Source organism: Erpetoichthys calabaricus, chromosome 13, assembly GCF_900747795.2.
Source record: "Erpetoichthys calabaricus chromosome 13, fErpCal1.3, whole genome shotgun sequence".
Taxonomy (NCBI): Eukaryota; Metazoa; Chordata; class Cladistia; order Polypteriformes; family Polypteridae; genus Erpetoichthys; species Erpetoichthys calabaricus.
Genome location: NC_041406.2, coordinates 51494296 through 51508449, shown reverse-complemented (window position 1 = coordinate 51508449; position 14154 = coordinate 51494296). Strand labels below are relative to the sequence as shown.

At 36.3% G+C, this 14154-nt stretch overlaps 1 protein-coding gene across 1 annotated transcript in view; it reads right to left on the bottom strand.

The window, feature by feature from the left end:
• The window catches only part of skap2 (src kinase associated phosphoprotein 2), a 157689-nt gene that overhangs the window by 18438 nt on the left and 125097 nt on the right, over positions 1 to 14154 (bottom strand). Inside the window, exon 10 of the mRNA XM_028818247.2 lies at positions 6690 to 6761. Coding sequence (XP_028674080.1) covers positions 6690 to 6761 — 72 coding nt within the window. The remainder of the gene's footprint in view (positions 1 to 6689; positions 6762 to 14154) is intronic.

Here is a 14154-nt window from a genome sequence, read left to right as displayed (position 1 = left end):
TGTGGCAATTATACCAATAAGAGACATGATATTCTATATGGTGTTCCACAAGGATCTATCCTGGGTCCACTGCTCTTTTCGATCTACATGCTTCCATTAGGTCAGATTATCTCAAGGCATAACATGAACTACCACAGCAATGTGATGACACACAGCTGTGTTTATCAATAGCGCCTGATGACCCAAACTCTCATGATTCACTGACCCAATGTCTTACTTGTGTTTCTGAATGGATGAGTAGTAATTTTCTTAAACTAAATAAGCAGAAAACATACATTTTAAGTTATTGGATATAGTGAGGTTATAAGAAATAAACTTGATCCATTAGATTTAAAAGTCAAGATGGAGGTAAAGAATTTAGGGGTTATTATTGACTCTGACCTAAACTTTAAATCACATATTAATCAGTTTACCAGGACAGCATTTTTTACTTAAGGAATATAGCAAAAGTTAGATCCCTTATAACTTTGCAAGATGCTGAAAAATTAGTTCACACTTTTGTTTTTAGTTGACTAGATTACTGTAACACACTCCTTTCAGGACTACCCAAGAAAGACATCAATCCATTGCAACTAATGCAGAATGCAGCTGCAAGAATATTAACTAGGAAAAGAAAATCTGAGCACATTTCTCCAGTTTTGATGTCATTACATTGGTTACCTGTGCCATTCAGAATTGACTTTAAATACTAATGGTTTACAAAGCCTTAAATAATCTCACTCTTCCCTATGTTTTGGAATGCCTGTAACCTTATATTCCATGTCATAACCTTAGATCTTCGAATGAGTATCTGCTTATAATTCAAAGAGCTAAACTTAAAAGAAGTGGTGAGGCAGCCATGCGCTGTTATGCACCTAAAATCTGAAATAAATTACTGATAGAAATTCACCAAGCCAATAATGGTGAAGCATTTTTAAAAATTGCTAAAAACCCATTATTTTAACATGGCTTTCTCATTGCTACATTTTACTGTATCTCTGTTAAGTATTATGTTCATTTCATCAAGGTTCTGCAATCCATACTAATTCCTGCTATTTTCTTTTGTTCTTTTTCCATTTTTTCTAAAGTGGCGATCTGCTCCATCCCCATCTAATCAAGGTACCATACAGTCCTTACAATGATGGACTGAAGGCAGCACCGCAGATGTCCACATGACCATCATCATCAAATTCATTCACGTGAAGCCTGAAAACCATGAGGACTGATTTAGATTTGGGGGTTGAGCGGTTTCTTGGTCTTGGAACCCCTGCAGTTTTTTTTTTCTCCAGCCCATCTGGAGGGTTTTTTTTTTTTTGCTTTGTTTTTTCTGTCATCTTGGCCATCTGACCTAACTTTATTCTTTATTACTTACTATTGCCTAATCTTATTTTTGTTTCATATAAACTTTTCTTTCTTCTTTTTTCTTGTAAAGCACTTTGAGCTACCCCATTTGTAAAAAATGTGCTATATAAATAAATGTTGTTGTGTTGTAACCCAGCGCTAACTGAACAGAATAAAATATTTCCTTCAGCTTCTGCCTCTGTCATCAGAACGTCTCTCTCATTCTGTTGTTTCATTGAGTTAAACTTGCCATTCGCTTGCTAAAACAGAGTTAATCAGTGGTGATTTCTTGCTGTTCATATGAAATTATATCCTACTATTTAAGAATATTTCATAAGGTCCAGTGGGTTGAGATGACACACTGGTTTATGTGTGAACAATTATAAGATGACTTGTGACTTACAAACAGGCCACTGGTGGGAACATTTAATTGGACAATGTTATGTCCAGATTTAAGATCATTCTACTGAATTATTTATAACTAACAACCCTATTGTGGCTTTCCATAATGTGTTTTGATTGTGGAAAAGAGATGGCCACCTGTGAAGAACGCTTTTGTGAGTTTTACTGGCTTTCTACAAGCTCAGTATCTGGAGTATATGATATAAATGGCCGAGTCTTCATGGTTCTCACTGCATCTTTACATTGAAAGTCCAAAACACCATAATACAGATACAAAGGCAGACAAAAAGGAAGTAACAGAAGTAAAACATGGTGAAACATTTAAGAAACTTGATGAATAGGAAATAATGACAAGATGGCAGTTAAAAAGTAATATAAAAAGTATGCTTTTAGGAGTGTGTTTCTGCATGACCTGCAATGGACTGGATTCCTCTCAGTTGTTGGTTTGTGCCTGGTGGGTATTGTTGGCTTCCTTCTAACCTGTACTGGATAAGGTAGAACTTAAAGCAGTATTCTTGGAATGAAACATTTTTGTTAATGAGCATCCTAAAAATTACCTTTTGCTCCTATTCATAATCAGCAGCAAAAAAAAAACAATTTTGAAATAAGGTCAGACCTTAAACCAGGTGTACCTATTTAAGTCATTTTTAGATATAAACATCTTCAGACACACTTAATTCCTTGGAGTCATAGTATTTTAAAATGTTGTTTATTGAAAATGTGTTTATTGAAATACCTGCTTTTTTATCAAGATGTAGGTTAGAAGTAAAGACACTGGTTTGTAGGTCATGGCTTTGCTCGAGTGTTGTAACCTTTACAACAAATTGTGCAAATTAGGTTATTGTTCAGACTTGAAGCTATTTTTATCAGTAAATTTTAAATATCTTCAAAACTACTAGGTCATGGGTTCTTAAGTTCATATACTGAAGACACTCAGTTCTTTTTACTAATAAAACCAAATGATGCTTTATCAGTTATGTTATTAATTAACTGCTTTAATGATGTAAAGAAGTGGATGAACGGAAATGACTTTTCTTTAAATTTAAAAAGGATATTTGTCATCACTGAATTAATTGCCATTTTCTGGGTTTACCCAATTTATAATGTATCACATATTGGATGATATAACATTATTGTGCAATTAATGTATAAAATATTTAGGAAGCTTGGATAAAAATCATCAATTTAAATCCTAATAAAAACTGGAAGAAACTACAGTGCTATGTTTTTAAATCAACCTAACAATTTTGGAGGGCAAATGTATTATGAATATTGGTACTCCTCAAAACTAAATTGACATATTTTTTGATAACTGATATTAATGCATAGCTGTATAATACTATACATATACAGTTCTGTATCATATATAAAACAAAGTAAAATGGACTATAAATTACAGATAATAGATAAACACTTAAGGATATTGGATAAGAAAGTCATAAATAATTACTGTAATCTCTAAAAAAGGTTTTCAACATAAGAACAAAACTATTTTAATAACTTGAATAATGGTGTAGACAATATTCAAGATTTTTTGCTTCAATCAAAAATAAAACAAAATTCATACTTTACTTTTAATGTGTACTATTATAGATTATTTTCTCTCACTGATGCCTTCTGTCAGATAGAGAAAAGCAGTGAAATACTGCTATTTATAAGTCTCCAAACTTCAAATACACTTTTTAACATTTCTGAATAACACCATTTAGAAGACTCAGTGTTTTCTTTTTTAAAATTAATGCCAGTAAACCAGAAGATAATTATCGATTAATTTGATTTTGAAGTGTGAGATTCCATTTCTGTAAATAAATTATTTATTCATTTACCATGGAAATTATAAAAAATGGATACAATTTACTTTTAAAGGAATATTTAATTCATATAAATCAATATGACTACATTAAATACATTTGAATTTCAGCTTTTACTCAGAGCTACTTTATTTTTTTTTTATTTATTTTAACTGGTTACATGCTCTTGCAATATAGACTGAGCCTGCAATAAAATATGGGTAACTGACAGAATAAAGGAAAAATCTATGCACAGTATTTTAATATGGTATTGGGTCCCAACAAGCTTCCAGAACGTCTTTAATGTATCTTTGCAGAGATGTTGTTAGTGCCTGCAACTGTATTGGTGGGATGCAACATCATTCAGTTAAAAGCATTTCTATCATTTGGTATTTTCAAGATATTGGTGGAAAGCAAAAATTTCATGCTTATGTATTCTGCCGAGTTGATGTCAGGTTGCTAAGATGGCAACAGTACAGTACATAATTAGCACTACTGTTATGGTCTTGAATCATTAATGGGCCACTTACCATGTGGATGGGGATATTGATATTTTGAAACATTTTCACTACCATCAAGATAGAAATGCCACATGGTATATAATGTCCAAGATCACTCCAAATTCCTTTGAATTAAATAATATATACTTTGCTTTGAGATAGTGTATGGTCTAAAACCATGCCTTGAAAATGCACCACATACAATAACTGAGCCACTAGAACCATTCATTGTGGAGAACAAGCTTTCATACCTGTGGATATCATTTTGCGTAGGACACAAATATATTCAATAGTTTGGTGAAAAAAAAAATGGCTGAGATATTCTTTCAGTAGAGAACTGAAACTGGTTTTGGGAATAAAAAGAGATTTATATGTGACAATTGACCATTGCAAACCCCTCCACACAGTTCCCGGCTGACTTTTAGTTGATTCATCCTCTTACACCCCCTTATTTTGACATTTACAATAAAATGATTTGCAAATGTATTTTTTCTTTACATCTTCAATCAATCAATGTTCAGATTTGGCAATGTTCTTCTATCTTATTGCAACTGCAATATTGCCTTAGCTATTGTTCCTTGTGAAACATTGGCAAATTGAGCAGTCTTTCTTACCTGCCAAATATGCCCTAACAGTTAGCTCTCTCTCAGAGCCATTATGACCAATGTAATGAGCAACTGAGTCTGTCAGACATTATACATGCACTTAATACATGGCAATTTTTAATTAACTCAGTAACATTACATGTAAAGATAACCTACTTTCAAAACAACTTCCATCTTCACTTAGTGAATTGTTTCCTTTATTTTCTTAAATATGTATATATATTCAATTTGTATACTGTGTAAACAGAGATGTATGCTTAAACATACTGTATTTTATTCTAGTCTTAGAAAAGCATTTTTAAATTACACATTAGCTAACATGAATATTTATTTCCAAACACTCTTTTTAATTATCTATTTGCAAGCCAAATACATGGTGCAACAGACTATTCCTTCTAACAGTAGATTCCCGTAAATGTGGACCGAGTTAAAATATTTAGAAACACTGAATGTTACTAAAACATATATTTTAAAAAAGAAAAGCTTTTCAATCTACATTATAAAATTAGTTTTGTTTAATAAAAAGAGATTTTAATCTTAACATACCACTGTTCATGTTTGTGTGAAAAAAGACTCTGTAAACACATAGTATACATTGTAGTAATTTTCACCACTATGACAAATATGTAAAAACATAACAACATGTATACTGTATGGATAAATACTGCCACTGCCTGAGTTCGAATCTACACTTGTGGTTTCAAAATTTTATAATAATTTTGAATCTTGCTTTTTAAATTGAGCAATGGGAGACATAAAAATAAAAAAATATCAGTGATTATGTTGTTACAGTTATAAAGTTTACCAAACTATAATGGACTTCCTGTCTGGAAAGCCAGTGTCCAACTTCAGACCCGTAAAAAACAACCTGTTTTCTGGCTTCCTTTCATGGGCCTTCCTAAAGACTACACACTGTATCCTTTCCTCATGTCATTGCACAAGTCTGTCTGAAACGCTACTTCCTGCCATCACTTTACTTGTCCACCCTCTCTCTGACAGGCTCACTGGAGTGATGTATTTGGTACCCATAATGGGGAAAGAAACACAGGCAACATTTCCTCCCAGGACACAGATCAGATACAATAGAAAAGAATGACTTTCCTGACACTAGACTGCTGGGAAGTGAAATGCTTGATAAGAAGCAGAGCCCCCATGTAAACTCTATGTCAAATATTTTTTCCTTTATCAAACTGTTACGTCCTTGAGCTGCTAAAATATTCTATCTTGTTTTCAACTAGGTTAAAAAAATATTGCCAGGGCTCTTCCCAGGATGGGGGTGGAAAGTATGTAGATATTCTCTTCCACTCCTGCACTTTTGTTACTGATAATTACAGTATAGGCCAGTTGCCAGGTGCAGACAGATAAGGAATTTTTGTCTTTTAACACTTTCATATGAGTTCAAACAGACTTAATTTTCTTCTTGCTGTCAAAACGCTTTTTTTTCTTTCCCACGTACCCCTCACCTAGGTCTTCATTTGTTATTTGTGCTAATCATATGCAATGAAGATATGCATGGCCAACATTTAAGTAGGCTATGGATCAATTAGCGGTCTTAAGTTTATCTGATTTTTATCAAAGCAGACAGAGTAGTGGGTCGATTGTCAGAGCCTGTGTCAAGTTGACCTTTTCAGAGACGTCTATGCTGCCATTCCCATGGGTTTCTGCTTGTCCCTTGTCATCCTCTGAATGGCAGAAGTCTGTTCCGCTAAACCACAAAGTATACAAAGATGTCTATATTATATTCTTATAGGTGTGACAGCAACTGTGTGTTGTATTTATAAACTGTCCTTTGCTAGTGACACTTTCCCAATGATGATTGCCTAATATATGCAGCTAAATCTCCTTTGTGCAGAAATGAAAGCTAATTGAGTCATTACAAAGTAATTCAGCTAGGAATATCTTGTATAAATTGGCTTACTTTGTAAAGCCTACTCAAAACATACATGGCTTTCTCTTGCACAAAGTTCAAGCAGTCTGTTAGTTAGCACAACTTAAAAAGATTTTAAGAAGTTGACTGATAAGTAGAACATAGCTAGCTGCATTGACAGTAGAGTAAAAATATTTTAAATTACCTGTCACGATCCCATTGCTTGGTTTGTTTATCTTCTCTAGTGGTTTTTGAGAGGAAATAGGCATATCTTCCTCTGAGGAAATAAAAAGCAAGACATACTTATAATACTGTATCACATATAGCACATGCAGCAGCAATATTGCAATTTCCCTGCAACCTTTAGATTTTGTTTCAGTAAAGGTTTACATATTCATTATCGAAGTTTTGTAAAGCGAAAACAATTTAAACTTCCCAAATAACAATAATCTGAATGTGAATTAATATCCTGCTTTTCTTCCACAAGTATTTATTTCATTGAAAAAAATTTGAGCAATATAGTAATTAACAATTCAAAAGTCCAAGTTATTTTGCAATGTTATCTCAAAATGTTATTTCTAACCTAAAGAAAAATAATGAATTATTCCTAAAAAATTAAGAATGTGATAGTAAATCAGCATAAGGAGATGAATTAATGGCAAATGCAAATTAGTTTTGCACCTGAAAAAGGAAAGTTACACATTCATCATAGTTTCTGTTTCATAACATTAATGAATGAAAAACTCAGTTAAAAAGAAATCCAAGGGAGCTAACGAGAGCCACAGAAACCTTTCTGAGATTTTGTAAAATTGAAAAACACACAGTGTATAATGATGCTGACATGATGAAAGTGACAATTATCTGAAACTCAGTGAAATTGATACTTCAAAAGTAACAAGTGAAGCACTTCTACTTCAGTGTTGTGGTAATTCAGTCTACAGATAATAAAATTATTTTTGAATAGCTATATCAAGGTGAGACATTGAGCATCCTGTACCAAGACTGGTTCTTACAGTGATGTATGCAAACTTGTAGCCATTCAATATTAAGACTGGATAAACTACAAATCCCAAGGGGAAATTATACAGGGTGAGTCAACATTATGTTAACACTAATGGTACTGTTATGTATATACTTATATACAATTTTTGTGGACAATTTACATTCCATATATGGTACATGTGTTGAACATGATGGCGAACAGTTTGAGACATTCCTGTAAATCATCTTGCACATATGAAGTATATTTTGTGAATAAATTGTTTCCGCCATTCAAACGTTAACATAATTTTGTCTCACCCTGTATATACAACATACAGACATGAACAAGAGGTTCAGCTGTTGTTTGACCAAACATTATTCAGCTGTTGTTTGACCAAACATTAAAATGGGCAAGATGTGCATTATAAGCTGATATGACCATGGTATAATTGCTGGTGCCAGACATGATGGTTCCACTTTTTTATTTTTAAAAAGGTGTGTTCCTGTAGTGTTCATGCATTACAAACTTTAAAGAGAATGGTGTGATAAACAAAAAATAAACATGCAGTGAGAAGCAGCCTTACTGACAAAAATATCTTGGTAATGAGCAGTGCTTAATGTGGAACATAATAACTGCCCTGTTGTACCAGGTTCTTCTTCCTCCTTGCAGTATATTATATATTACACAGAATTTTTTTGTGGAGCGTTTATGGTGAAACCTTAGAGTTTCAAGAATACTGAGTTACAGATGCTTCTGTGACAAATTGTGTTCCTCCTTGGAGGTCAGCAAGCAAATTGCCATTAAACACTGGTAAGTAGCCACTAACTGCTGGTACTCTGCTGCTAAAACTGGTATATGATGGTATGGCCCACTTCAGGCTCTGGTAATGAGAAAGGTCAGAGGAGATGGTCAGAAAAGTTAAAAAAATACTCTAATAACAGGTCTTGTCAAAAGTGATATCCAGAAGGGCATCCCCGATAGCATAACATGTCTGACCTTTAAATGGGTGTGCCATAGCAGCAGAAAACTAAGGTGGGTTTTGATCCTGTTAACTAAGAACAAAAAGATGAATATGGTATTATTATACACAATTATATTTTCATGTAACAGCTGAAGAATATTTTCAGTTACATGTATGTTTATTTACAAATGAGGCAATTTAAAGACCCTCTTTAAAACTGGAATTTATGTTTTTAATAATGTCAAACTCACTGGGGCTGAAGCCCTCAGTATGAAAACTAATGGTTTAGATAGCAAGTGGTGTCAATTAATGTGATTTGGGAAAAATAATGTGTTATACCTTTTAAATTTAATCACATGCATTAACGTGTTAACTTTTACAACCCTAATATATGCATATGTATGTATTTGTGTGAATATTGTGAAGGCTAGGGGGTCCAACAGATCCCCAAACCCCACAAACAAACACAGTCCCAGGTTCAAATAAAAGGGGAGTATTTCCGATGACATGACATAGCCAATTGGATGCACTTCCGGGTTATGAGAAAGCCATGCGTATCTTCCCCCAGCAATGCCCTCTGAAGTCTGCTAGGGACCCCTTCAGGGCTGCTCCTCCGGATTCCAGCTTCCATGCAGCCCTGCTGGTATCCAAAGTGGGACCATATATGAGGGACAATGCCACCTATTGAAGTGGGGGATGAACTGCTCACTGCCATGCTCTCCTTCCAGTTCTGGTAATCTTTGGACATCCCGAACGGGTACTGCCCCGATTAGTCCATCCTCCCATTATAGCATTCTGGGTGGGTAAGTACTCCAACTCCGTCCTAGTTGAGACACCCAACCTTCCTCTGGGGCATCTACAATATATATATATATATATATATATATATATATATATATATATATATATATATATATATATACACACACACAGTACTGTATATGTATATATATATATATATATATATATACATACTGTATACAGTACATATATAAAAAGTGCATTTATTAACTATTTAAAGATAGCCTAGCTTGTAAATAAACACACAGCTAACTGAAAGTATTATTCAGCTGTTACATGAAAGTAATTGTATATCAGTGTAGTTATCTACATGAGAGCAGCATAGTACACAAATAGCTGTGTACTGTGCTACTCTCATGTCAACAACTGTCACATAGTATGTGAGGTTAGCAATAAGAAGTGTAAAAAGTGAGACTTAAAAGCACTGTCTCACGATGCTCCTACTCTCGTCTTTCCATATCAAAGTCTTTAAAAGCACACTTTGACTCCGAAAGACCAGCTCTCTTTCACTTTCACAACTTGCACCAAGGCTGACGGATTTCTATGAAAGTGAGCATCGCAGGCGAATGCTCTCTTTCTCATTCTTGTCCACCCACACTAGCAGTCTCTAAAGCATGTCTGTCTCTCTCTCTTAGGTCTGGACAGCCAATATTTGTTATTTTCTGTAATACTTAACTAACGCTTAAATGTTCTCTTACACAGTAAGCAACACAGTGAAATAATTTCTTTGAAGTAAATAATACATGTATCTACATGACGATATTTTTTGCAGAAAGGTAGCTGGATAACAATATTGATAACATTTTTAAATACAGATATGTGAAAACCATGTACAGCCTCTTTCAAATGGCTGCTTTTACATACCATTGCATAACAAAAAAAATCTAAAAAGCAAGAACATATAAAAATGAATGTTTGCCATGTTTTTCTGGATTGGTTATATTTCCCGGTTGACCTGGAAGTTTACGAAAATTTCCCAGGAAGAACACATAGGAGCTTTGGCAGTTTTTCAAAAAGAATGGGGGAACCATGCAGTGTCCAGATGTCCAAAGCTGATACAGAGACCTGTCCACACAGACTCAAGGCTCTCATAGCTGCTACAGGTGCATCTACTAAATACTGACTTGAAGGGGCTGAATACTTATGCATTCAATTATTGTGTGTATTATATTTATAATTTGTTTAGATTATTTAGCAGAAGACATTTCTCACTTTGACATTAAACAGTTTTTTGATTGTTGATCAACGTCAATAAAGCCAAGTTAAATCCACTGTGATTCAATGTTGTATAATAATAAAATGTGAAAACTTCCTAGAAAGTGAATACTTTTTACAGGCATTGTGCCAAAGATAAATAGTCACACCATTGTGTAAAAACCTAGAGTGTTAAAAAAAAAAAACTGTAAGAGATATTCTTGGTTAGCCTAACTATTACATAATATTCAGATTAAGTGTTTTAACAGCAACACTTTCTTCATTATCAAAAAAAAAAAAAATTCACAACAGTCACAAGGCAGACAAGATGAAGAAGATGATTATATCTCACAAACAAGCTTTTTTTAATGGCATAAAGGTTGAGCCCATAAGGGTTAAATTAAGCTATATAAGTTGTAAAAGTCACTGCAACATACAGAAGAGCCACCAAGGAAAAGCACAAAATGAGGAGTCATAAAAGACACAGAAAGCAGACACAAATTTCTATCTGAAAGTCACTGTCAGGAAAGGTCTGCAAAAAAGCAAAACACAAGATAAAGGACAAAAAGTAAACTTACTAGAAACAATTTGCAATATAAGGAGAGGAAATATAATTAAATACAAGAGAACTGCCTGCAGTGGTTTGTGTAAAAATCATCAGAAAAGTGCGGACCAGTGGTGTCACTAGCCTATTTTTGGAAGCATTGAATTGTCTGATAGCAATGGGCAGAAAAGACCCCAAGAAGCACTTCTTAGCTCCTAGAGGGGATGGAGGGGATTTTTCATGATGGCATCCAACTTGCCATTATCCTCTTTTCCATAACAGCTTCCAGTGTGTCCTGGGTTTGCCCTGTGATAGAGTTGGCTTTTTTATTTTTAAATAAACAACATTTTTTCAGTGTCATTCCTACATAATTCAATAGGAATAAACAGATTTAAAAACTGATCAGCTGGATTAATGTTCTTATTATCCTATTTGTTACAGCTGAGTTTTTATAGCTTTAGCACGCTGGTGCAGTTGTTAGCACTACTGTCTCACAGCTCCATAATCCTTCAATATCCAAAAGACCAATGCCTTAAAATAATTGTACTTTGGTCCAAATATGTGTGAATGCTGGGTGCTACTAGATGGGCTCTAGCTGCTGCAAATCTGAACTGTATTATGTGAGTTAGAAAATGGATGGATGGGTGTAAATTTTTAAAGTGTCATTTTAGACAGACAGACAGACAAACAAACACACACTTACTTTATTAATCCCCAAGGGGATATTCACATATTCCAGCAGCAGCATACTGATAAAAACAATATTAATTAGAGTGATAAAAACACAGTGCAAGTTAAAAAGTGCAAGGTGGAGAGTGGGAGGCAGGTATAACAGTCAATAACATTGTATAATGTTAACATTTACCCCCTGGTGGAATTGAAGAGTCGCATAGTGTGAGGGAGGAACGATCTCCTCAGTCTGTCAGTGGAGCGGGACAGTGACAGCAGTCTGTCGCTGAAGTTGCTCCTCTGTCTGGAGAGGATACTGTTCAGTGGATGCAGTGGATTCTCCATGATTGAGCCTGCTAAACACCCGTTGTTCCGCCATAAATGTCAAACTGTCCAGATCCGTGCCTACAATAGAGCCTACCTTCCTCACCAGTTTGTCCAGGAGTGAGGCGTCCCTGTTCTTTATGCTGCCTCCCCAGCACACCACCGCATAGAAGAGGGCGCTTGCCACAACTGTTTGATAGAACATCTGCAGCATCTTATTGCACATGTTGAAAGACACCAGCCTTCTAAGGAAGTATAGTCGGCTCTGTCCTCTCTTTCACAGAGCATCAGTATTGGCAGTCCAGTCCAATTTATCATCCAGCTGCACTCCCAGGTATTTGTAGGTCTGTACCCTCTGCACACAGTCACCTCTGATAATCACGGGGTCCAGGAGGGGCCTGGGCCTCCTAAAATCCACCACCAGCTCTTTGGTTTTGCTGGTGTTCAGTTGTAGGTGGTTTGAGTTGCACCATTTAACAAAGTCCTTGATTAGGTTCCTATACTCCTCCTCCTGCAGCCAAAAATAGCAGTATCGTCAGCGAACTTTTGCACGTGGCAGGACTCCGAGTTGTATTGGAAGTCCGATGTATATAGGCTGAACAGGACCGGAGAAAGCACAGTCCCCTGTGGCTCTCCTGTGCTGCTGACCACAATGTCAGACCGGCAGTTCCTGAGACGCACATACTGAGGTCTATCTGTAAGATAGTTCACCATCCATGCCACCAGGTATGAATCTACTCCCATCTCTGTCAGCTTGTCCCTAAGGCGCAGAGGTTGGATGGTGTTGAAGGCGCTAGAAAAGTACAGAAACATAATTCTTACTGCACCACTGCCTCTGTGCAAGTGGGAGAGGGATCGGTGTAGCATATAGATGATGGCATCCTCCGCTCCCACCTTCTCCTGGTATGCGAACTGCAGAGGGTCGAGGGCGTGGTGGACCTGTGGCCTCAGGTGGTGAAGGAGCAGCCACTTCATGGTCTTCATCACATGTGACGTCAGGGCGATGGGCCTGAAGTCATTCAGCTCACTAGGACGTGATACCTTTGGGACTGGGGTGATGCAAGATGTTTTTCAAAGCCTCAGGACTCTCCCCTGTTTCAGGCTCAGGTTGAAGATGTGCTGTAGAGGACTCCCCAGCTCCAACGCAAAGGCCTTCAACAGTCGTGGCGATACTCCATCTGGACCCACTGCTTTGCTGGCACGAAGTCTCCTCAACTCTCTGCTTACCTGGGCTGCTGTAGTTGTGGGTGGGGGAAAACTCTCCTATGCTGGTATCAGCAGAAGGATGGGTGGAGGATGCAGTACTCTGAGGTGAGAGTGGGTTAGGGTGGTCAAACCTGCTAAAAAAAAGTTGTTCATCAGGTTTGCTTTCTCCCTGTCTCTCTCGATGGAGGCAGCCCTCTTCGAGCTGCAGCCAGTGATGATCTTCATCCCATCCCATACTTCCTTCATGCTGTTATTCTGCAACTTTTGCTCCAGTTTCCTCCTGTACTGCTCCTTCGCCACCCTGAGCTGGACTTGGAGTTCCTCATGCTGATCACTGCCTTTAAAAGCCCTTTTCTTCTGGATCAATAGGCCCTTGATGTCACTTGTAATCCATGGCTTGTTGTTAGTATAGCAGCGTACTGTTCTTACTGGAACTACAATGTCCATACAGAAGTTGATGTAGTCTGTAGTTCAACCTCCTCAATGTTCTCACTATGAGAACCCTGCAGGATATCCCAAGTCCATAGTTCCAAAGCAGTCTCTCAGAGCCTGCTCTACCTCAGTGGACCACTTCCTGAATGAGCGTGTGGTTGTAGGTAGCTCCCTCACTCTTGGTTTGTAGTGAGGCTGAAGCAGAACCAGGTTATGATCTGCTTTCCAAAGTGCAGGCAGCAGGGTGGTGCTGTATGCATCCTTAACGTTTGCATACAGGTTTAATGATTCAATTTCCTTTTATCTTAAATAGTAATTTTAAACATAGCAATACTCATTACCAATACACTACAGTCAGTTAAAACAACTGAGTAGAAACATATTTTTAAATCAGTCAATAAATAGATACATGCTTACAAAGATTACTGTGCTTTCTTGTGAAAAAGAAGATAACAAAAAATAGCATGAGCTTCCTGTACATTCTGGGGTTAGTGTGTACTGTGGCAAGAAGGCACAAAGCTGAATGCTCAATGAAGTAAAAAGAACCCAAAAATAAC